We start from the raw sequence: 22,884 nt of genomic DNA on the forward strand, positions 1-22,884 counted from the left end.
CTTGTTTTTTCTACAAAAATGGATACTGAACAACAGTACTAAGAAAATACTGGAAGGCACAAAGATAAAATAAAATCAAAAGCCAATAGGTCCCAGTAATAATTTTTAGTAAGTCAAGGAAGTGAAATCTATGGATTCCCAGAGCGTTGTAGAAGGGAAGTACTGAATGCAGTACTTGGGATTTTTAGCGCAGAAGAGTCTGCTTTGGCCTGTAGTGACACAAAAAGGGCAGCTCAGCTGTGGGGACGCCTGAGTGGGACGAGTCCAGCGGCGTACGTGCTGTACGAGGGCGTACGCGTTTATTGCCACTACGTCTTCGTTACTGCTGTTGCCACTGCTGTCTAGCTGAAAGCTGATACTGCTCCTAGGTGATTGCTTCCTCCTTTGTTGGCAAACAGTGATCTCCTAAAAGCATCGCTGCTGTCCTAGAAAAGGGAGTTTAGCACTGGAGTCGGTGGAAGAAACAAAGCCAGGTTGGGCCAAAAAGGCTTGAACTCCTTTCCCTTCCCTAGAATTGGTATCTGCAGTGGTGTAGAAGACAGGCATGGAGAAAAGTTGCCTTATCTCTGTGTTGCCTCTATTTAAAAAAAATAAAAACCCCTCATGGTGCTGTCGTGTCACTTCACATTTTATAATTCCCCATTACTTATTGTATGTCTCCAAATTTTCAATAGATACATGTATGTCACATGTAATTGTTTTCTTCTTGTTATTTAAGGAAAAAAGGTATAGCATTGATCCCCCCCAGTTTATAATTCTGATGGGATGTACTCACTCTATTCATTAAGGAATATGGGTGTGTTTTAATTCTTGACATCTCTTCCCCCACAGGGCGTTAATTCCATTGTAGAGGTGTTTTTCATAAACATGCAGGATTCTGACTTTAATTTGGAAACTCCGCTGACTTTTTCAGTTTCACCACGCATGTCTGTTCTGTTTCAAGCTGCTTTAGGTAAAGGAATCTTGCGCTCTGGGAGGGCACCAACTCTAGTATGTGTACGCTAGGTTTTGGTTTTATACTGCTGTTTCTGGGGACAATTTGTGGAGATAACGGTGATGAATCATCGGTTAATACCTGTCAAATCCAGGTAGTCAGAAGAACCCTTCAATATGCACACGTATAGACTCCCTTCTTGTTCTTCGGCATCTGAATCCTATTAACAGCTGTCAAAACCTGGTAAACTATTTATATGCTTTCACAATTTGTTTAATTGGATAGTTAGGAAATGGCATACAAGAAAAGCTTTTCTTTTTTCTTTTTTTTTCTTTAGTCTGGCTGAACATCTGTAGCATTAGGGGCTCATTATCTCTGAATTGGCATAGCAAATCAGCAGCATCATTAAAATGCCACATTAAGATGATTAAGTTTCTTTGTTATCCAGTTGACTTTTTGCATGTGCTGAGGATTTCATGATTATGACCCCACTCCTTGTAAAACACTTGAGCAACATCACCCTTTTGTGCCGTTGTCTTTAATAGCTTCTGGTTTTTATTCTTTGTGCTTTTCATAACACTACAGGCAAACTTTGCTTAACGACAGTACAAAACTTACGTTCTTTTCTCTGTTTGATGCCAAGGTCTTGGATTAAATACAGTAATTGGGGGGTTTTCCTTCCGAGACTTCCTCCTAGAGAGAATAGCTAAGGTAACACGCTAGCTCGTCCTAATTGTTTGCTGCTGTTGACTTCTTTTTTTATTCATGCATTTTATAGAACGTACACAAGCACTGTTCATGTGGTGACTCAGTCTGAAGTTGCCACCACAGCTTTATTTTGGATTTTTTCCAGAACCCATTGTTTTTACAGTGTTTCAGGTGAAACAAAAATATTACTCTGGAGTATGTCTTTCATCTTGTAATCATCTCCCCAGGAAATGAAACCATGTGCATCAGCCTTAACGCATCACACTGGTACTTTGTTGTGTAAAATCTACAACATTTTGTTCTGCAGTATGTATTACCTTCACGAACTGCCTCAAGAAAAATAGTTACCTGGGTTGGACACCGTGAATGTGTTTTTCCTCTTACAACCTCTTTACTTTCCTAAGCATAGAAGAGATGATAGCACTTCTTTTTTTCAACTGGGGGAACTTTGTTAGTGTTGTTAGGGATAACTGTGTTTTTCCTCAGTTAAATTTCCCTTTTCTACTTGAAGTTACAGCCGCCTTCCTCTTGGTTAAGGCGGAGCAGCCTGGAAACTCCCTAATCTCATTAAAATATGTTGATACGATTTTTAAGTGACGGATACAAACCTTTCCACACAGCTGCCAATCTCTTGATCTTACAGTATTCCCTGTGCGTGCCAGTATGCAGAGCAAAAGGGCCGGAAAAGGAATTCGGTTGCTTCAGGCCTCTGCAACCACTTGGTTAATTTTAGGCTGACCTGTACCAAGCCGTTTTTTCCTCGGACTGCTTTGTACCGAAGCTTTCTTCTGTATTGCTGTCAGGAGGCAGAGTAGACTCTAAACAATAACGGGTGTGTTAGGACAGAAAAATTCCAACCCTTCTAACATTTATTTGGTTAAAAAAGCGCCTCTTCCCTAGTGGCTTCTGCTATCTGTTCTCAGTCATCAGAAGGTGAATTTTTCCGTTGAGGTTCTTCAAATGCCTACATGCAAACTGAAGAGCACTCGAGCTTTGGTGGGATATCACTGACAGCTGGAGCGGCGGTGATGTTTGTTGGGGGGAGGCAGTGGTGGAAAAGCCTTGATCAGAACTCAGGTGCATCCTTCTCTGTTACTCTAAGAAAACACAAGTGTTGCAAGCAGTCAGCGTGCAATATGGAAAATGCAGAGGTAATTATTTTCCGCAGTGGAACCATAGGATGGCTTGCCCAGTTTGTGCCAGTCAGCAAGTGCTTGCCATGGGGAACTCAAACCAGCGTTCATGCTACGCTACATGAACACTGGCATAACTCTGTAAAAGAGTGAAAAGCTGTGAGCCATGAACTTGTGGTGAGAAACAGTAGAAAACGGTAGAGAAGTCTTCTCAGTTGGAGGTTACAAATAGTCGTCCACTACTAAGCAATTGCATTTGATGCAGACGAAAGGTGAGACGTTAAGTAGAAAGTGGGAATTGAAATTGTTTCTGAAAGTACCAACAAGGTGCAGCTGCAATGTGTACTTCCTTTTACCATGCTGTGCAGGATGTAGCAAATTATTTTGGAACTGCCTCCTTTTGAGAGGGGGAAAAAACCAACCAACCAACCTACCTTTTTTTGGGAAAAGAGGTTCTGTTGAAAGCTGCTTTCAGCAACTGGCAATAATTTTTCCTTAGAGTGATGGAAATGGATGCATAAACTAATTTTGAAGGAGTCTTGATAGCAGGAGCACCCTCAGACATGAAGTTGGCAGCAGAAGGTACCTGCAGAAGAAAGCCTGTTTCAGTGGAAGTAGGAATGCCCGGGATGTGAAGCAGAGCTAGTACTGAAGAAGGTGCAGAGAAGAATGGCCCATTTGTAGGTGATCTAGACCTCCCTGTGACCCTCTGAGCAACCACCCAAACCTGCGTGAGCTCTTCTGGGCCCAGGGCAGTCAGTCCCAATACCAACCTCTAAAAACGTCTAGGATAGGGGGTTAAAAACACACAATATGGGGAAAAAAGCCATCCTTCCGTGGGTATCATCATCTAGGGAGAGCACCAAGAGGAATCTTGGCATTTTCCACGCTACCGTAGATTCTTGCATAGGGTGGAGAAATTATCACCCACCTGTTTCTCCACCTCACTTCAACCCAAAGTAAGATAGATTGGCTGGGCTTAGTGCAAACATTTAGGCTAGAGGAGTGATTTTATCACTAAAATATAGTTGAAATTTTTTATTTCATTAAAGTATTGGTTGCCAGACCTTTATTTTTCAGTGCTGCTTTTATGTTGCCACCTCATTTTCGCTGTCACCCATTGTTTGTTCTCAGCATTTGATGTGGTTTATTACTCAGAACCAGAGCTAATACATATTCAGCAGTCCATGTTCTGTACTTTGGAGAAAGGACAAGTGATTAAGTGCCATATTTAACTGTCTAACCCTCAGTTTGAGAGAGGAGCAGGTGGCCATGAGAACAATACTTTCAAACAGGAAACTATTTTATCTCTTAGTGCTTTTCTTCACTTGGTAGCTTGAGGCATAACTCAAGTTTCAGCCATAGCCTAGCTCTTGTCTGGATGGAAAAGTCAGCTTTAAGCAGAAAAAAGCCGTCCTGTCAATTAGTAAGGATTTTAATGCAAGTGCTGGTAATGCTGGAGTTAATAGTGGAAAGGAAATTCAGCAACATAAGTTAGGAATCATCAGCTGTTTATATAGTGTGACCAATTTGCTTATATTTTTACATGGGAGCATTATTGTTAGTAAATTATTAGCTACTTGTTACATTTTCCTCTTGTCACGAAATTGCATTCATTTAAGGCAATGTCTTTGGTTTTCTCTGGACACGGCTGCAGGTCCAGGAACCTACTCCAAGGCCATGGACGCTGATCTTCATGAGTCTTTGGGTTCTTTGCCACATTCTCGCAGTATGGACAAATCTTTTAACGTTTCTGGGATACATTTATTTATCAGGAAATCTGCACCCTGCCTCTGCTGGTTTTACTCACGTAGTAACCTTATGATACAGGTATCAAGATTATCGGATGCTCCTCACACATTTGAGAACTTTGGATAAAAATTGCAATTTGCAAGCGAAAATTAGGATTATCGATTAGGCTTAACTGATGAGAATCTATGCCATGGGAGCACTGGAAGTCTTATACTGGATCAGACATATTTCTTAGGCATGTTTCAAGCACCAGAGGTTCCACAGGAAGATATAAGTATCCTTTTTAATTTGAGTCTTTCTGTATTTCCAATTCACAGGAACAGCCCAAGACACTAATTTCTACAGGCTAATTGTGAGTTGTGGGAATAAGTATTTTCTTTTGAATCCTGAAAGTACCCTGTAATTGCACAAGTTTGTACTGTATTATACTTTTATAATCTGTAGAAGGAAATTATCCATCGAAGGTAATTAACAGGCAGGTCAATATTTTTAAAGGCTGTCTCACTGTGAGTATCATTAAGTGTGCATGACCCATGAAGATTCGTGTCTCAGCTGCATTTCTTCCGCTTTGTGTGTTTAAGTAAAATTTTTAGAAAGATTGATAATGTAATTTTATGTAATTTTTGGCGAGTTGTTTTCCTAATACTTCATTGTGCCTAAGATGAGCATTTTTTCACTTTTGTGCTTTGTTTTACCTGCAGATGATGTGGTTAAAGTGAAAGGTGAATACAGTGAAAGAGAGGAGAGTGCTTTAAATTCAGAGCCTATGGAAAACCCAGAAGAATCTGAAATGCCTTACACCTATCCCAGAGAATATAATGAATATGAAAGCATTAAACTGGAAAGACATTCCGGTTCATATGACAACATCAGGCCAGCTAGTGGAAAAATGAATTGTGATATCTGTGGATTAGCCTGCATTAGCCTCAATGTCTTGATGGTTCATAAGCGTAGCCACACTGGTAAATATCCCTATATTATTCTTGTAAGAGCTGAATACTGAAAGGATAATAATTTGTAATCTAGACTACTTATTTTAAAAAAGGATACCAAAATCAGGATTTCCTTGTTCTGTCCTCGACGCCACATGTGATCTCTCGCAAGTTACTCACTTTTCTGTGCCTCACTTTACCCAGCTTTCTTCTTATCAGGATTGAATGTTAGTAAAAGCATGTTTGTGAGGCATTTTAAGAATTTTGGATGAAAGGCACTATGTAATTTAAGTATTTCAAGCACAAAACACAAGTTAGATTGGTTTTGTGCTGCCGTTTCCAGTCTGTATATGTATTTCTCTTTGTGCTATAACTTTGGCAACAAACCAATGAGCACCTTAGGTTTCGACCTGTGGTAAGATAAGACTTTTTTTTTTTTCTTCTAAAAATTGCTAGCTTGTTGGAATCAGCCTCCTCCAATACACTTATTTCCATGGAAAAACTGTACAGCGTTTTCCATAGTCGTACATATGTTACAAGAAGCTCTGACACCAGAGCTGCGTGTAACTCCCACTGAAGTCAACGGAAGGGCTGTGTGTGTTTCTTTAGAAAGAAATTGATCCAGTATCTCATTCTTTCCTCTTCCAAAAAGGAAAGGGTATGAGGATAGGATGATACCCACGTAACCATTAAATGTCCTTTTTTGTATGTCATTTTAAGGTGAACGGCCATTCCAGTGTAATCAGTGCGGAGCTTCCTTTACTCAGAAGGGTAACCTCCTCCGCCACATTAAACTACATACAGGGGAAAAACCTTTTAAATGTCATCTTTGCAGTTATGCCTGCCAAAGGAGGGATGCGCTAACAGGTCACTTAAGGACACATTCTGGTAAGTGACTTCAAAGACACTTCATGTGTTTTAGATGTGTGTCACTAGGACACTAGGCGTGGAGAATAAAGAGTCAGTCAGCAAAGTTTGCTCAGCTGGTCTAGTTTTGAAGAGTTGACAAATAGCTGTGACCACTCACTCTGCCTGCTGTGCTGACGGAACCGTCTCGGGCTCGGGTCCGCTCTTAATGCAGAAAGAGGGCACAGGGAAACCCGCTGTCACAGCTGTGTGCTGTGAGAAACGGCCAGCCTCGATACCTGCTTGCACAAAACAACTCCTTGGTATTTTCAAATGAGTGGAGCTAGCTATGCCAGCAAGCTCTGAATTTGAGGGGCAGCGCGAAGACATGCTTTGCTGGGACTTCCTTCCGTTCCTGTCCTGAGCGGTTGGGATAGCTCTAGGAGCATAATCCAGGACAGCATGACTCTATTGCCAGTTAACACCTCGCTGTTGTGTAGTGCCTTTCATCTGAATGTCTTAACATGCTCAACAAACGCCAGTGGTTTTTCTCAAGACTGCTAGGGTGTTTCATCCATTTTACAGATGGGAGAAATGGAGGCACAGAGCTGAGGTAACTTGAATAACAAGCAGGTATAAATTGATTAATCTTAGTTCCCCCAGTTCCGCAAGAGCCAGGTTGTGCTTACTCTTTGATTTGTGTATATCCTGTGTTATACAGGGGCCTAGAAAGAAAACATTTATTCTAAATGAGAGATGTTATCTCTGCACTGCACTTTACAGAAAAAAAAAAAAGTTCAACCTCACAAAGAATCAAAGTTAAAAATGAGATTATCTGACATGGATAAATGAGATTCTGATTTAATCAAGACCCAGCACAGTGGTGGTGACTGTCCCCCACCAGCACAGTGCTAAAAACATCATGCTTCAAACACGTCATGTGGTTATTGTGACTGAAGTTTTTAGGAGCTGGCTTATTAAACAGTATAAAGGAAATCTCTTCAAGTGAATCACATAAATAAGTGAACAGTTGCATTAGCAGTAGGGAGTATGGTCTTTTTGCACAGTATACAATGCAAGGCTAGTTATATTTGCGCTGTACAGGGATGATATTTTGCCTGGGTGTGTTAGAGGATGTCTGTTCACAAAACAGCAATGAGAGGATTTAGGAAGTGCTTCCAGCCCTTGTGTATGAGGCACTGGGAAAGGCTGTGTGGATATCTTGAGTTTCAAACAGGTTTGCTTTAGCTTGAATGAATTAGGAACATAATTCGCTTTACAATAAAAGCCTTTGGAAATGAAATGAACTTCACATACGGTTTTGGTTTGGTTTAACTTCAGTTTCGTGAAGTCCTTGAAAAATTCTGTATAGACAGGACCTAGGTCGGGCAGTTAGGACAGCTGGAGTCCCGGTTTAGCAGCGGTACAGTTGGTCTTCCCTAGGGAAGTTACGCCAGGAAAAGTTGTCAGCTAGAGCAGGGCTCTAGGAACCTGAGCTCCTGGGAACAGTGTCTAGTTGTAAGTCCTCTTCTTTTCTGGTGCGGAGCTTAGGGGATGAAGAGGAACGCTGTGTGTCCGGTGGGTTTCACCCTTATGTAAGCCTAATTTTGTGATGATTGCAGTGCTCATAAAGTTAACAGAAATTTAAAGCATTCTCCATGAGGTGAATATATGCTATTAGTAACTACATACTTGAACGTCAGGGAGACAGTGTTTTAGTAGTCTCTTGTGGTTATTTTATACTGCGCTTTTATTTTTCTAGTGGAGAAGCCATACAAATGCGAGTTTTGCGGAAGGAGCTACAAGCAAAGGAGCTCGTTAGAGGAGCACAAGGAGCGGTGCCGTACTTACTTGCAGAATGCTGGCATGTGTGAGGCTGGTGAGTTTATCACGTTACAGTGGTTTTGTTTTTTTGGTACATTACAGTGCTTTAAAAAGGGCGGCTGGTAGGCTGTTAATTCACAGCCTGAGAACAGTTTTTACTACAATCATTTTCAGTAACCTAAGGGGCTGTAACATCTTATAAAAGGGTCAGGTTTAATGCATCCCTCAGGCAACTAGTTAAAGAATGCTTTTATTTTAATCACTTTTTTATTTCACAGTTACTTTGACTAAAACATCTAAAATACCTTGTACACAGCATTTCTGTAGGTGACACTCACAGTAAGTTAAATTATTCCTACATTAATGCTATTATGTGGCTTATTTTATTGGATGAGTTGGTGCCCATGGTTGTTGGCAACAGTTGTTCACATGTCTCAGTCCGTTTGATGCTTCCTTTTCTTTAGAATAAGAACTGTGGATCAGAATCGGTTAGAATTTGCAGAAGTTTTAGTGGCGTGGTTCTAGGGCATGGCAGTGGGGTGGTATCCTGAAGATCACTGGTAGATCAGCTTAGGGAGGTAGCGAGAGGTAAGGGACTTCTTTAAGTATAGAGCTGTCTTTGAAAAAGGCTGAAGGTAAAATGTATCAAAACAGCTTTTCTTATTTTCCTTTTCACAGTCTCAGTGCTGCAGTTCTGAAAAGGCTTTGGTGAAGAATAACTGCCATAATCTTTGAGCCTGCTTCACCTGAATATTTCAAATCCTAAAATGAACTTGTGTGATTTAAGTCCCACAATATGCCAGTAAGTCAGGAAAGAATTACTTTTCCCATTCAGAGTCAGGGGGTGGTTGTGACCTCCCAAAAGATTATACGACTAATCTGTAGCAGAGCTGAGGCTACAATTTCAGAATTCAGGTTCCCATTCTTTTGCTATGCAGCCTTAAAAAAAGCAAGCAAACAATAACTTTAAGGACTCGAGGTTCCTAGTTTTGATTGTGAATTTCAAATATAATTTTATTTTCAAGGAAAAGGTTAAACTGAGTTTTCAGAGAAGAAAACTAAAATGTAAAAATATACTTCGAGAGATGACAATGTTTACAAAGGCCCTTCAATAATTAAAAAAAAAATAATAATGGTATTTAGTGATATGATTATCAAGCAGAGATTCTGCAGGCATCATCACAAGCCGGGCCTGAAAACCAGTGTGATGACCCCTTGATCTATGATGATAACTAGGTGGGTACAAGAATCTTTACCCTGTGCAGAGCGAGTAGGTTGGTGTATCAGGCTTTGACACATGCACACACAAAAACCGCCATAAAGAAACAATGATTTAACGAAGTTAGAGTTTTATAGTTTTTCATAGGCTATCATCTTTTCAGCAAATGACATGTTTTTTAGAGCATTAGTAAAAGTCAATGGTTACTAGAACGTCAGCAAGTTTTGGTTTTCATGAGAACCCATACATATTGTAACTGTGGTTTTATGTTACAGTACATACTCCCATGATGGCAATCACTCCGAGATGTCCACCGTGTGAAAATGGAAAACATGATACCTACTATAGATTCCTGCTTTTAAATGATTCTCGTGGTTTATATTCATTTCAGAATAGCAACATTTCACTTATCCAGAATCTGCTATATGGTACTTGCTGAAGTAGTACTGTATGCCTTAAATTGGTCACAGAGGAAATGTAAATTTCCAGTATGACATGATGTGGCTGTACCCTATGCCTTTAAGACCTGCGCGCTTTAAAAAATACTGCAGTGTTTTTACTGGAGTAGTAAGTTTTATGAAAAACAGGAACTCCAGTCTTGCTGAGGCATTTCCATTCAATTCTCTGGTATCAGCACTATGTTAGATCACAGAATCAGAGGGAGGGAAGGCTGGAAAGGACCTCAGGAGGTCATTTAGTGCATTTGATTTGGTTTTTTCCCCCTAAGGGTAGCATTTTGCACTTGTGTTTAGTGAACATCAGGTTTTTTTATTTCTGACCATTTTCCTACTTATCCACATCACTTTGAATTTTGGTACTTTTCTGAAGTCCTTGCAACCTTCTTATATGGAGCCATCTTTAAGCGCAAGTATGCTTAACGTGCCATCATCCAATAATTAATTAAAATATTGAAAAGCATCAGGACAGTCCTAACCATTCTAGTTGCTTTTTAGTATAAGGTTTGCATGTTCCAGACGTAGCAGTGTGGTAATATTTCTGAAAGAAAGGTTTCATGTACCAATATTGTTAGAGCGTTGCTCAGTCCCTGATAGCGATCTCTGGTCACGTTGTTCTCATTGCACAATAACCCACCTCTCTGTTCCACTCTCCATTATTTAGTGACCACATAGAGATGCTGCAGGAAGCAATGCCTCTAATTTGAGCTCTGCTTTATACTTCAGGGTTTTGTTAACAATGCCCGCATGTTCTAAAAATTATACTCACATTTATGGTGTGACAGAAACCACACTATGGAAACAATTCGGTACAGGCTAAATGATCGTGTGTTCATGCTCTGGGCTGGAAGAAGAGTATCCACTCTCTGTACATCTACAGAATGGCATGATGGCTGGGTGACAGCACTGTTTTAGAGAGGTGGCTCGTCACCCAGTGATTACAAGAAAACACAAGTAGTCATCCATCATGGATAAATCATGTTTACACAAAATTTTCTTATGGAAGTGTTTTATAAACATAAGATCACAACTGAAATGTGCGCACCACTGAGGTAGGCAACAGTACTCAGAAGCACCACAGAGACATCTCAGGCGGTGATCAGGGAACGCCATAATCGGTCGCTAGTGTTAGGTAAGTAGAAGATGGCGACCCAAGTTTAAAAGCGGTCAGGACATTGGGGCTAAGCCCCATCCTACTGCTGGGTAAAACCCTGGTTAGGAGCTTGACTTTCCATGTAAGTCCAGAGGCACATGCGAGAGCGCTGATTGGGAGGGAAGAGGGTGATTTATTTGGTCTGCAGAGTTTCTTTCAGCATCCTTAGAGTTTTTGTTGTTTTCTGGCCGTGCAGTTGAACCCCAGAAGAAAGAGGTGGGTGAGATCTTTTTAAGTTAGCTTTTGGGTAGGGAGAGCAGTGTTGTGGGAGAGAAGCAGCATAACCACCTGTGTCTCAGCGGGAGCAGAGTCTGTTTCCCTAAGGCTGTATTATGAAGACATTGTCAAAGACCTTTTGTGGCCCATAAATAGAGATTATTTTTTTCTTTAGGAAAAAGTGCCCGTTAGCAAGGAGTAGAAAATCCTAATGTGAAAGAAGAGACCCTTAGCATTAAAATAAAATGGCAGACAGACATCAGGCTGGAAGATTGATACTTACAGATGTCCCAGAACAGATTATGTAGGTCAATAGTTACTGTCTCTTCAGCAATCTCGTCTGAGTAAAGACTATTGTTACCTCTGCAGGAAGCCGCTTGTCTGCCCTCTTGACACTAATTTAATAAAGTTCCCCTGGTGGCACATAAATAACATTGACAAGACAAGTAGACACTGATATGCTACGTGTAGCTTCCAGTGTGTTTCTAGGGCTGGCTAAGAGGACTTACCGAAACATCGCTCTACGTTCTGTCGGAAGATAGAGAGAAAGATTCTGCAAATGTGACATTAAAGCTTTAATAGAACATGAGTACAACTCTTGTTAAAGATTGAGAAAAAGAGAAACTAGAAGAGCAAAAGAAGGAGGAGCTGCTTTTATGACATGGATGAATTGTGTTTTCTTTCCTTTTTTTTTTTTTTTTTCAACCTAAATTTTTGAATATACAGCACTGTTTGTATTTTTATCTTGTTCAGGGTAGTTGTGGGTTGGCGTTTTTAAAACTTAAATTACTATTATTAATGCCTTGTGCAATGATCCTGTCAAGATCACAAGCTTTCTGGGGATAGTTCAAACCTTGAACTGCAGTTATCTAAAGATAATATAAAGAGCTCAGAAAGCATATTCCAGTTTTTGGAGCATGAGAGTTAGGCAGAAGTTCTGAAATTAAAAATCCCATAACATTATTCTCAAGAATTAACTAGAGCTTCTGGCCAAAATCCAAACAGGTGACTAGGTTCTGCCTACCTAACCTTCCCTTGCAGTTTCAACTTAATCTGATGTTTTGTCTCACTGAATGTAAACTGTTACGTAGTGTCTTGGTATTTCATGCTGGAAGCAGGTGCATTTTAGTAGTTGATAAATACATTTATGCGAGTCTCTAAACATACTGGAGTAACTGGGAGTAACAATCAGACCAGAAAAGCAATATGTTATTACCTTTAAGGCATTGTGTATGCATGCCCTCTGTGGGTCTGGTTATCGTGTGTATCACGGGGTTACAGCCTGATGAAACAGGACTGAGGTAGTGCTGAGTTGAGCCCTATTATTCCATCCATCCTGAGTCATATTCGTAGCTAGTGTTTGTGGCATCGAGCACTTATGAAGCACATTACATTTTCAAAATGCTGAACAAACATTAACAAATAGTTCTGGCTGAGGTTTGGTGAGTCATGGTTTGTGCTGACTGAAACTCATATGATATCAATAACAGCAATAATAAACAAGTAAGGAGTGACTGACTTTGAAATTTATAGGGAAATGCTGCACATTAAGCTCTGGAAGGATGATACTGCGTTTTTATCACTTGCTGTACTTAGCAAACTGCAGTTTAAGTCCGATACTTAATAAAACTGCATTTAGCAGGACTGAAGCGATACCGAAGTGCTTGTATCGTTTTCCTCTGGCATTACTTCTCTCTCATGTAGATTATGCTTCATATATTTAGGTATGCTAGTGCAATAGTACAATAACACAGCAGCCAGGGTTCTTTCATGGTGAGATCTGACCTTTTGTATTACCTTGGGAAAGTAAATTACCCTTCCTTGTCTTAATTTTCCTCTACTTAGATACCAACTCCTAAAGACATGGGCAGTCTCTTAAAACGTGTCTGGTTTTCACCACAGCGGTCCCTAATGCTGAAACTCTTAGTCCTACTTTTTAATATAAAAGTACCACTACCGATACTTGTTCTTCAGGTGAGAGCAAGCTTTTTGGGGGGAAGCCGCAGCAGTTATATTCAGTATTAGTCTGGCAGTAGTGATATGAGGTGGCAGTCCTTCGGCTCGGCTGCTCCAGCTCAAAAGCCTGTGCAGCCTCCATGAGGTGAGAGCAAGCAGAAGTTTCCGTGAAATGATGGGCACTGGTTAGCACGGCTACAGGAGAACTCTGGAAAATGGTAAGATCCTTAAAACAGTCAGCGGCCCAGTCTCGAGGGAGTGATCTTAGGGCACATGTACTTTTCCTAAAATTAGAAATTCTGGAGGTTGTAATGAGCTTTAAAACACCTAATGCTAATGCTTACAGGTGTGCCAGAGAGAAAGCATTCTTAATTAGTTTTAGCTGTAGCATTTAGGAAAAAAATTAAGTGATGATGACACCTGGGAAAAAAATGAGTTAGAAGTGGATATTGAAAGGTTATATTATTTTGAGTTTAATGGAACATCACTATATTTCGTGCAAGTTTCTTAGTGATTAGTTAAGACGACATCTACGTATGACTGGTACCTAAAAAGGTGTAGCAAGAGGACTGAATGTCTTACAGCGAAGCTTTGCAGCACTATGTCAGTCTGCAGGTGTCACACAGTCTTACTCAGAATAAAAAAGAAAGGCTGACAGAGGTTGTATCTCCATCTACATTTTGTAACCAACCCTTCCAGCCAGTTTATTTTACACTTCCTCTTGCTAATGAAGACACTGGTTTTGTATGGTTTATGCTCTCCTTGCATGAGCTCAGGACTGCAAGATCAGTGTCTGTTTCTGTGCTTGGTTCCACTGACCGCAACTGGTGCCCAAGACGCAATGAGCAAGAATGACAGAAAAAGCAAAACAAGTTTACATCAGATCTCCAAACTGTTTCCTCCCAGTTAGTGTGGCAAACTCCGGAGATTAAACCATTCATCTCTTCCTTTTTTTTTTCTTTTTTTTTTTTTTTTTTTCCTTTTCACCTACGTGTTTTTTTTTGTTGTTTTTTTTTTCTTTTCACATTTTCCAAACTAGCAAGCGTGGAGGCAAGGCACATCAAGGCAGAGATGGGGAGTGAAAGAGCCCTTGTGCTGGACAGGCTAGCAAGCAACGTGGCAAAGCGAAAAAGCTCAATGCCTCAGAAATTTATTGGTAAGAACAAAAAACCTTTTCATGTGCAACAGTTAAATATGTGCAAGTTGATAACCTATAGTACAATGCCTCTGCTTATTTTAAATATCCTTCTCAGGTTTATAATCTAATACAAAAGAATATAAATAAAGTAATTTTGATTAATCTGATGTGGTTTTAGTGATTTGTTGTAGGGTTTTGATTAAAATAAAAAGAATATATTCTGTTAGATACTTAAACTGGATGGAAGCTACTATTGTGCTTTGTGTCTATTTGTGCAGGCAATTTATAAATATATTTTATGAGCTTCCATGTGTTGTTTTCTGTACCTGTGCATTTGAAATGTTCTCTGCTAGGTCCTTTACAGGAAAAGAACAGGAAGGCTTAATGCTGTTAAGAGCTGAGTGCTTTTTCTAGTCAGCAGGAGTTGAAGATGCTTGCAGGATGCGTGTGTGGAGTAAGGCCTAAAGACAGAAAAGTATTGAATGTCTGTTAGTCACCCTGCTGAATTTGAATATGATGAAAAAATATCAAATCCTTTCTTGTGGTAATTTAAGCAACAAGATGTTTCCATAGCATTTTTCTTGCATTTAATTTTATACGATCAGAGTTTTGCACGCTGGGGATCTTAAGTACCAGTTTGGCGGGTTCTGTGTTTCAGTGAACGCCTGATCCTCTCGGCTAGTCTTATTTCATTAACGTGCTTTTTAAAAAAATAAAATGCAACTCTCGTGTCCTGAGTAAAGACCTGACTTAGTCAGCAGTTATATAGTGTCAGTACTAGTAATGCCTTATTTGTTATGTTCTGTACGGTTATATCGGGTACCAAGCGCTTATTTTTCTTGCTACAACCTTTTCCTTCAGAACAGGGGCCCGTGTGGTGGCTGGTGTTCACACACGACTGGGGAGGGGAGAAGCGTGGGGCTGAGCGTGCAGGCAGGGGTCAGCTGCTGCCGGACAGACCCCCCCCGGCAGAGGGATGGTCTGAGGACCCGCCTTGAAGGGCTGGGGCTGAGGTCCAAACCTAGGTAAAGGTGTGCTGCTAAATCCATATAGATACAAAAGCAACTTAATTTTTGAAGGTAATGTAGCTCTTGTTAGATTTGGTGGGTTGCGCTGGACTTTCATCTATGAAAACTGGTAACTTTTATTTAGACGTCTTTGTATGGCTTTCAAAAGGTCACCTTTTTATACAGGAGTGAAGTAACACCAGCACGCTCCATCTGAGTGCCTTTGGGTGCTTAATATTGAAACTGTTGACTGTGTGACTTAGGCCTTACATGTCATGCTGTGATTCAAAAAGTAATACTAATGCAAATGTTTTTGAAAACCTTTAGCTTCCTTTTTTTTTAGCACCGAGATCAGCTTCACCCTATCTTGTTTTACAATTGCTATCAATTCAATCTTTATGTATTTTATTAAACACATCTGCAGCAGGACACAACCACTCGGCACACGCTTAGTTAAGTACTAGTGTTTTTCTGATTTGTTTTACCAGCGTACTTGTTACCGTATGGAAGAGATCCTCTTCTGATTTGTGATTGTGCTCAGTAACGTGGTCTGCAGATGGCACAAACTGATAGGGCCTTTTGTGGAGAAGTTGGAGGACCCAGGGCAGTTCACCTAAAGGAACAAAATAACCAATTTCTGAAACTTACTGTTTTTCTAGATCCTATGTGATTGGCATGTTCTTGTTAAGTAATGTGTGAAAAAATTACTTGCTCGGTCCCTTTTATCCCTGGGAAGTATGTGTGCAAGAGCAGTCTGTCCAACCTTGATTTGACTTCTGTGACTTTCTGAACTGCATGCGTAGGAGTGCAAATCTGCCAGGACAGCTCTGTGTGATTTCTTGGGAAACGGCGTTCTCAGAACGGGTGCTGATTTTTCATTTTGTCAGGAAGAAGGGATGGAGATGTGTATTAACAAGGCATCTTTGTTTGGCTCGTTTCTGTGAATGAAGTCTATTGATCAGAAAAAAAAAACACCCACCTTTATTATTATTTGAGGGCTCTTCAGAGATTCATACAAGCACCGGGAGTCTTGCCCACTTTATTTTTTCACATTTTCATTTTCGGTAGCTACCTCGTGTGCACGAGTGTAAGTCTCAAATAAGGACACAGATCAGCAGACCGTATACTCTACACTAGGCCTCCCTTCAAAGGCTTCTCCTGCAAAGGTTTTGTCCTCAGCTTTCCCTTTAGTTACGAGGGAACACGGGTTTGAATGGAAGCTTATGATTTTGTGTTTCCTATTTTGCTGTGGATTTCTATTTTGCATGTATATGGACCAAATCTACAAACCCTGGCTTTTTGTACTTCCTGGTTTGATTAATGAACAGATATTTAAAAAAAAAAAAAAATTAAAAAACCCCAGCCCAGCAGACTGGGTAGACACCTGTGCTGGTGGTACTTCACTGCTGTGTAAAACACTCGTGGGGCTGTATCTTCAGGTGACGCGAGTCGAAGTAGCCAGTGCAGTCAATGCATTTCTGCCGGTTTACACCAGCTGAGTATCTTGACCCACAGACTTCTATTTCTTCCTTTTTAAAAACAAGTTCTCGCCGAGACCGGGAGTGAAAATATATTTCTCATAGTGGTAAAAGTGCTAGTGCAGTTCTGCCAGTAATAAACACCATTATCCCCCAGCGTGCAAAGTCTAATGAGAAATTGCCTGCTTTGGTTAGCACAGCAGCAGGAAGCAGGTCCACTCCCTGTTTCCAGTGTCCGCACCTCACCAGGCTGCAAAAATCTACCTACATTTTAAAGTGAAGCATCGCTGAGCAGCACATGGGTATGTGTCATACGCTACGGCTCGTGTGTGAATTTTGAAGGGGAAAGCTTTTGCATTGCACTGAGACAAAACAAAAAAAAAAAAGAGGAAAGATGTTCGGCTAACCATGGCTGCTTTGTAAATGAACGCTGGAGAACCTGTAAATTTAATTTTTAATGTAGTGTTTTTCAGTAACTTTGTGGCACTTCCCCCAGTGCAGGTAGCGGCTTAACTCAGGATAATCTGTTACACTGTCCTGCTGGCCAGAAGGATGAAGCATCAGCTGCTCTAGGCAGAGCTCATCTTATTCATCCCCCGGTCCCCTTATACTCCTTTCCCTTTTTCTAAACCATTGATACCAACTTTCTCCTGACTGATTGCTGTCGGTTTTGAGTGAAGTACTGATCTGGCTTTTTGTCTCTTTTCATGGAGAGGTTTGCTGTATTTGAGGAGGGGGAAAAAAAAAAATAAAATTTCAGGAGTGGCTCCCCATCCGCTTGATTGCGATGCGGTGCCATAGCTGACGTTCTGGATATGCCATTAGCGCTTTCTGTGGCACTTTCGTGCCGATTCAGCCTTCCTAAATATAGGCATCCGACTGAGGTATCGAAATCGGACGCGTGCTTGCCTTGGGGTGTCTGCTGAGACAGGGGGCAAAGAGAGAAGCCATTCTTTATGCGATGCCTTTTCCTCCCAAAGTAGCTGAGAAATGTCGCAGTCAGGTTTGCAGCCTGATTTCTTGCCCTCTCATATAAGGAGTCCGTTCCCGATGTGCCGTGGCCTTTTAAAAGTGTACAGCAACATGACACGTTAATGTATGTCAGCAGAGCATTTGGGCATTGGCATTTCGTTTGATAGAACCAGTAATTTAAGGGAGGCAGCATGGGCTGTTGTGGGGGCTTTAAAAAGCCACCGGGGTAGTGGCATAACAGAATGCTGTGCGAGCCTCAGTGATCATAAGTGGTGTTTTTTGTGTCTTACGACAGTGACTCCTAACCCAAAATTGCTAGGGAGTCCTGTATATTTTTTGCTTTTGTTGCCTTTTTTTTTTTTTAAATTTCAAATTTGTTCACATCTTTCACTTGCCTGGAGCTGGTTTTATGAGTCATAGAAATGTGCTACATCTTTTTGTTTCCTTCTGTGTAAAGTTGGATCACAAGTTTTATTGAGGGTTGGAAGCAGTTACACTCTTGTGGTTCACTAACCTTTTTGAGTGTTTTATAAGAGAAACGTGAGCTCCTGGTTTTCTGCCTCTGCAGTGAAACCTAATGAGTTTCATATACATTGAGTCATGGTGTTGACAGGTGACTGATAAACATCTGCACTACTCCAGTTACCGTAACTAAAAGATTAGTGGATCTGATGTTTGCAAGTCACTTGCACATGAAACGTTTGGTCTGGTCCTTTTTTTTTTTTTCTTTTTTTTTTTTTAAAGCTATGAACGATTTTATGTTTTATGTAACCACAGAATTCGGTTACTTATTTCTAGACAGTCACCAAAAAAGTGACTTTAGTCCTTTTGGGGTGCAGTTTGATTTCCTCCCTGCACCTGGCGTAGAGAAAACTAGTTGCAGTGTGCTGCCCCGCTCGCCCTCCCTTGCCTTAGTCCTTGCTAGAAGAGGCGTGAGCAGAATTTCAGGTACGCGCTCTCTCAGCTCTCCTCCTGTCCTGTCTAATTTAGAGCTTTCAAAGCCCTAGCACACCCAGAGAGGAACACGTTTCACGCCTCTTTCACTAGCCCCATACCAAGTTGACCCTAAATGTGTTCTTCTATGCATATATACATAGCTGCCAGTGTTAGATTATCTGAAAACCTGTGTAGAGTTCCAAGAAGCCAGGCGTGGTGCAGAGGAAGCTGTAGTTGTCGGAGGACAGTGGGGAAAATTGACTTCGGTGTCCGAGGACGTATAAAAGAAGACTCTCTCAGATGGGTAAAAGTAATGAAAAGTGCATCGGATCTCAGCCGGCACTTGTCTTCGCTTTTTCTATTAGAGAGGGGTACGCTTCTCAGGGGACGAGTCAAGAAGGAAAGGTTGCAGTCTTGGTACCGAAACTGGAGTTCTTTGGTTCGTTATCCATTAGCTCTTTTACAAGTATTTTCATTAATGATTATCTACCTTTTTCTAGAAAAAAGGTGAGAGAAGTTAATCCATGGAAGTTTTGATAATGTTCTTCCCTTTAAATCCCAGAATAATTAAAAAAATTTAATGGTGATTTGTCCAGTGAGTATCCTCACCACCTCCTCTATTACGTTTTTGCTTCCAAGGCTGGACTTTAAAAAATAAGTAACAGGCCTCCAAAAAAAAGCCCCACCCAAAAGCTACTCGTGTATATGGACGGCCTCTTTCCGCAGAGAACATTTCATGCCTCTACTTTCCAGAGACTACTGCCATTTAGAAAAGGCATCACGGAGTTCAAATACTTCTTTACTCACCCAGGTAATTTAATAGCTCTCCTCTTTTGCAGGTGAGAAGCGACATAGTTTTGATGTTAATTATAATTCAAGTTTCATGTACGAAAAGGAAAGCGACATAATGCAAGGACGCATGATGGACCAGGCCATAAACAATGCCATCACCTACCTTGGGGCTGAAGCCTTGCGCCCTCTGGTGCAGACGCCACCGGCTCCCACCTCCGAAATGGTCCCCGTCATAAGCAGTCTGTACCCCATACCGCTGACCCGCACCGACGTGCCAAACGGCAACTCGCAGGATGCGGAGAAGAGCCACCTAAGGGACAAAAGCCTGTCTTCCGACAGAGGCCTTTCCCCAAACAACAGCGGCCAAGACTCCACAGACACTGACAGCAACCACGAGGAGCGGCAGAATCCCACCTTCCATCAAAGCCAGATGATCCCCGCTCAGGCCCGCAACGGCCTCCAGTCCTTGAAGGATTTCCCGAGGCCGTATGACATAATCAAGCCGCCTGCCATATGCCCACGCGATGCCTTCAGGGTCATCAACAAGGAAGGGGAAGCCATCGGGGTCTACCGGTGCGACCATTGCCGCGTCCTCTTTTTGGATTATGTCATGTTCACCATCCACATGGGCTGCCACGGGTTCCGCGATCCCTTCGAGTGCAACGTCTGCGGGTACAGAAGCCATGACCGATACGAGTTTTCCTCACACATAGCACGAGGAGAGCACAGAGTAGTACTCAAATAAAAGGACTGGTTTTCTGAGGTCAAAGGCTTTGTTTTAGATCGGAGAGGAGGCTTGTTTGTTTATTTTTTAATTAGTATAAAGAAATTTCTTGAGTATTTTTCTATGCCAGTTTTTAAATGAGCGTCACCGGGAGGTGACGCCTTTTTATATGTTTCTTTACAAATAATTCAGTGTTCTGTAGCATCTATGCCTAGCTGCTGTGGTGAGTGGTACTGTATAACATACCAGGAGCAGAGACCAATTTTTATATGAACTTTATTTTTGTGAAAATTAAGAGCCATTTAAGATGTTTTTATTTTTTAACGTGCATTTGTTTTTATAATGTATGCTTTAACTCAGCGCAAAAGGCTTTTATGCCCTGCTGCCAGTTTCCCTGCTTGGTCAGATGTATAGTCAGAAGTATATAGGAGGAGCTTTTTCTAGCTGTTACAGTCCCGACGGTCTTCAAATGGCTAATCACCGAAGCAAGGAAAACGCGTGTCTGGGAGGGATTATTAATTCCTCCTTAAAGGTTTTCCCCTAAGTCTTAAAGAGCATGTGGCCCCACCACACTTTCCTTTTTCTTACCCCTCTGTTCACTTTCTTTAAAGTCACTCCCACATGCACCTTACTCAGTGATAGCAAAATAAGAAATGAGACCTATTTTGGGGTTGGGGTTTTTTAACAGTACGCATTTTTGGGATACCCGGTGAGGTCATCGGTAGGCTCATCCATGCAGTCTGGGGGAAATCCTGATTTTCATTGCTGGAAAGTCCTCCTTTCTGGTGGGCGCCAAGGACGAGGACGAAACTGGGCCGTGCGGTGTGCCCCCCGCCTTGCTCCTGCTCGGCTCCAGCAGCAGAACCCGCGGCCGTGCCGTCCGGTCCGCGGCCAGCCCTGGCACGCGACGTCCCTGTGGACGGCGGAAGGCGTTGGGCTCGGAGCGGGAGGCACCCTTGTCCTGGCAGCAGACACCGTGAGAATCTGCATACGTGAATGTGTGGGAGCTGACAGCTCAATCACACTGTCTGGTTTTATGTGGGGATATCCCTCGAGTGAAATGTGCTGTTTTGCAAAATGAGTATTTACTATTACTTTGAAGCTGGTTTTTAAAATAGTTCTTTTAATCTAATCATTGCTCTGCAGCTGTATTATTAGTCACTGTGCTGAAGATATGGATTTGATAGCAGTTTTGCTGAGTGAGTGTTTATTCTTTGCAAAAGTATTTTTGTATAATGTAGAGTTAGGTCTGTCCTGATGGACGCTCTGCATCCATTGCAAGGTTTGATACCTGCATTGCTGTTGTACTTTTTCAACGTTGCCGTGCCAGTATCCGCGGTGATCCATCCGTTTCCGTGAGGGAAGGCTGGGGCACAGAGACCTAAGTGGAGCGCCGAGGGTCAAGAAATACTGAATTTCGTTCCTCCCTTTGACCTGGGCTCACTCTTTCGGCTCAAACACTTTCTCCCTCCCTGAATTTTAAGGTACAAAAAAGAAAATTTATATTCCCTTTTCCCGATAAGCGTACGTCTGAAGGAGGACAAATTAGTCTGCAGAGTGCTTGAGTATCTAAAGTGCTGTACGAGTGCTAGATCCTGCTTATCGTTGGGGCTCAGGAGAACTCTCTTGCTACCTTGTGTGATGTTACGTGCGTAGTTATAAAATAGGTTTAGGATCTTTTCCAGTAACCGCTTTCCCATCGTGAGGCACGTGCAGTGAGCGGGTGGATGATGGTTCTTCCCCGACGAATGCCCATTGTCACGGCGTGACAGACGATTCCTTCGGTGAGCGAGGCTGCAGTTCCACCGAGGGCTTAACCCGCTCGTCTGAGGACTGCCTTCCGGGCAGCGGCCCGGACTTGGAAAGGCTCCAGCCAAGTCCCCACTTCAGTTAGTGTAAACCGTTCGGTGACTCCATCTCTCCTGCTGCGTTGTCATGGGGGAAGCGACTGAGTTACACGCGCGTCGCGGCTGATGAAAATGCTCCTCACGGTTCAACAGAAATGAATAAGGTTGCGCATAGTAAGACGTAACTTGTCGTTTGCACAGGAAGCTCCTCAGATTGCCGAATGTGTGTCACGCAGCACCGCCGGTTTCTTTCTCACGCCACTACCGAATCCTTGAAAACACTCTTCAGATTACTCTCCCACTCTTCACTTACCGCCAGGCAGGGCTTCAGCCACCTACCCTTGCTTCCCAGCTAAGGTGAGCAATCAACCACTGCGCCTCCGAGCAGCCCAGCGTGAGCAGTGCTGCCAGGTTTTTGAAAGGAAGGAGGGAGGTTTGCGCGGCGTCTGGCCTAGGCGGCACCGCTTTCCCACCCCTGCTCGGGCAGAGACACGATTTCAAGATGGGCTGAACCAGAAGAAGTTCCCTGTGCTGCCTGGAGTTGACGAGCGGTAACCTCGCTACAGCTCTGCTGTTGAACGATCGCATGTTGTGGAATTTCAACCCAGTCGTTTATTAAAACATATATATATTTTTATGAGTACCGTTTATCTGCTCTCTGATGCTCGCCAAGCGTGTGCCTGCGACTCCCTGAACCGGGGCCGGAGCCTGCCGTAGCTGCGTCCCGGGAGCTGGACGCGCCAGCCCCGTGCGGTGCCAGGATCGGCCCCCCTCCGTGTGCCTCCCCCTGCGTCGGGGGGACCCCACTGGTGCAGCAGACCCCCTCCTGCAGCGCTGCCCCGAGCACCCTCCCTCGTGGGCC

General features: G+C 42.3%; 1 protein-coding gene across 1 annotated transcript in view; it reads left to right on the forward strand.

The window, feature by feature from the left end:
- Positions 1–20,196, forward strand: part of IKZF3 (IKAROS family zinc finger 3) — a 35,378-nt gene extending 15,182 nt beyond the window's left edge. Inside the window, 5 exon segments of the mRNA XM_009290889.2 lie at positions 5,229–5,489; positions 6,180–6,347; positions 8,068–8,184; positions 14,168–14,284; positions 19,499–20,196. Of these exon segments, the coding sequence (XP_009289164.2) occupies positions 5,229–5,489; positions 6,180–6,347; positions 8,068–8,184; positions 14,168–14,284; positions 19,499–20,196 (1,361 nt within the window).
- Positions 20,197–22,884: the final 2,688 nt, after the last annotated feature.

The sequence above is a fragment of the Aptenodytes forsteri genome, unplaced genomic scaffold (assembly GCF_000699145.1).
Source record: "Aptenodytes forsteri isolate BGI_AS27 unplaced genomic scaffold, ASM69914v1 Scaffold90, whole genome shotgun sequence".
In the NCBI taxonomy this organism is placed as follows: Eukaryota; Metazoa; Chordata; class Aves; order Sphenisciformes; family Spheniscidae; genus Aptenodytes; species Aptenodytes forsteri.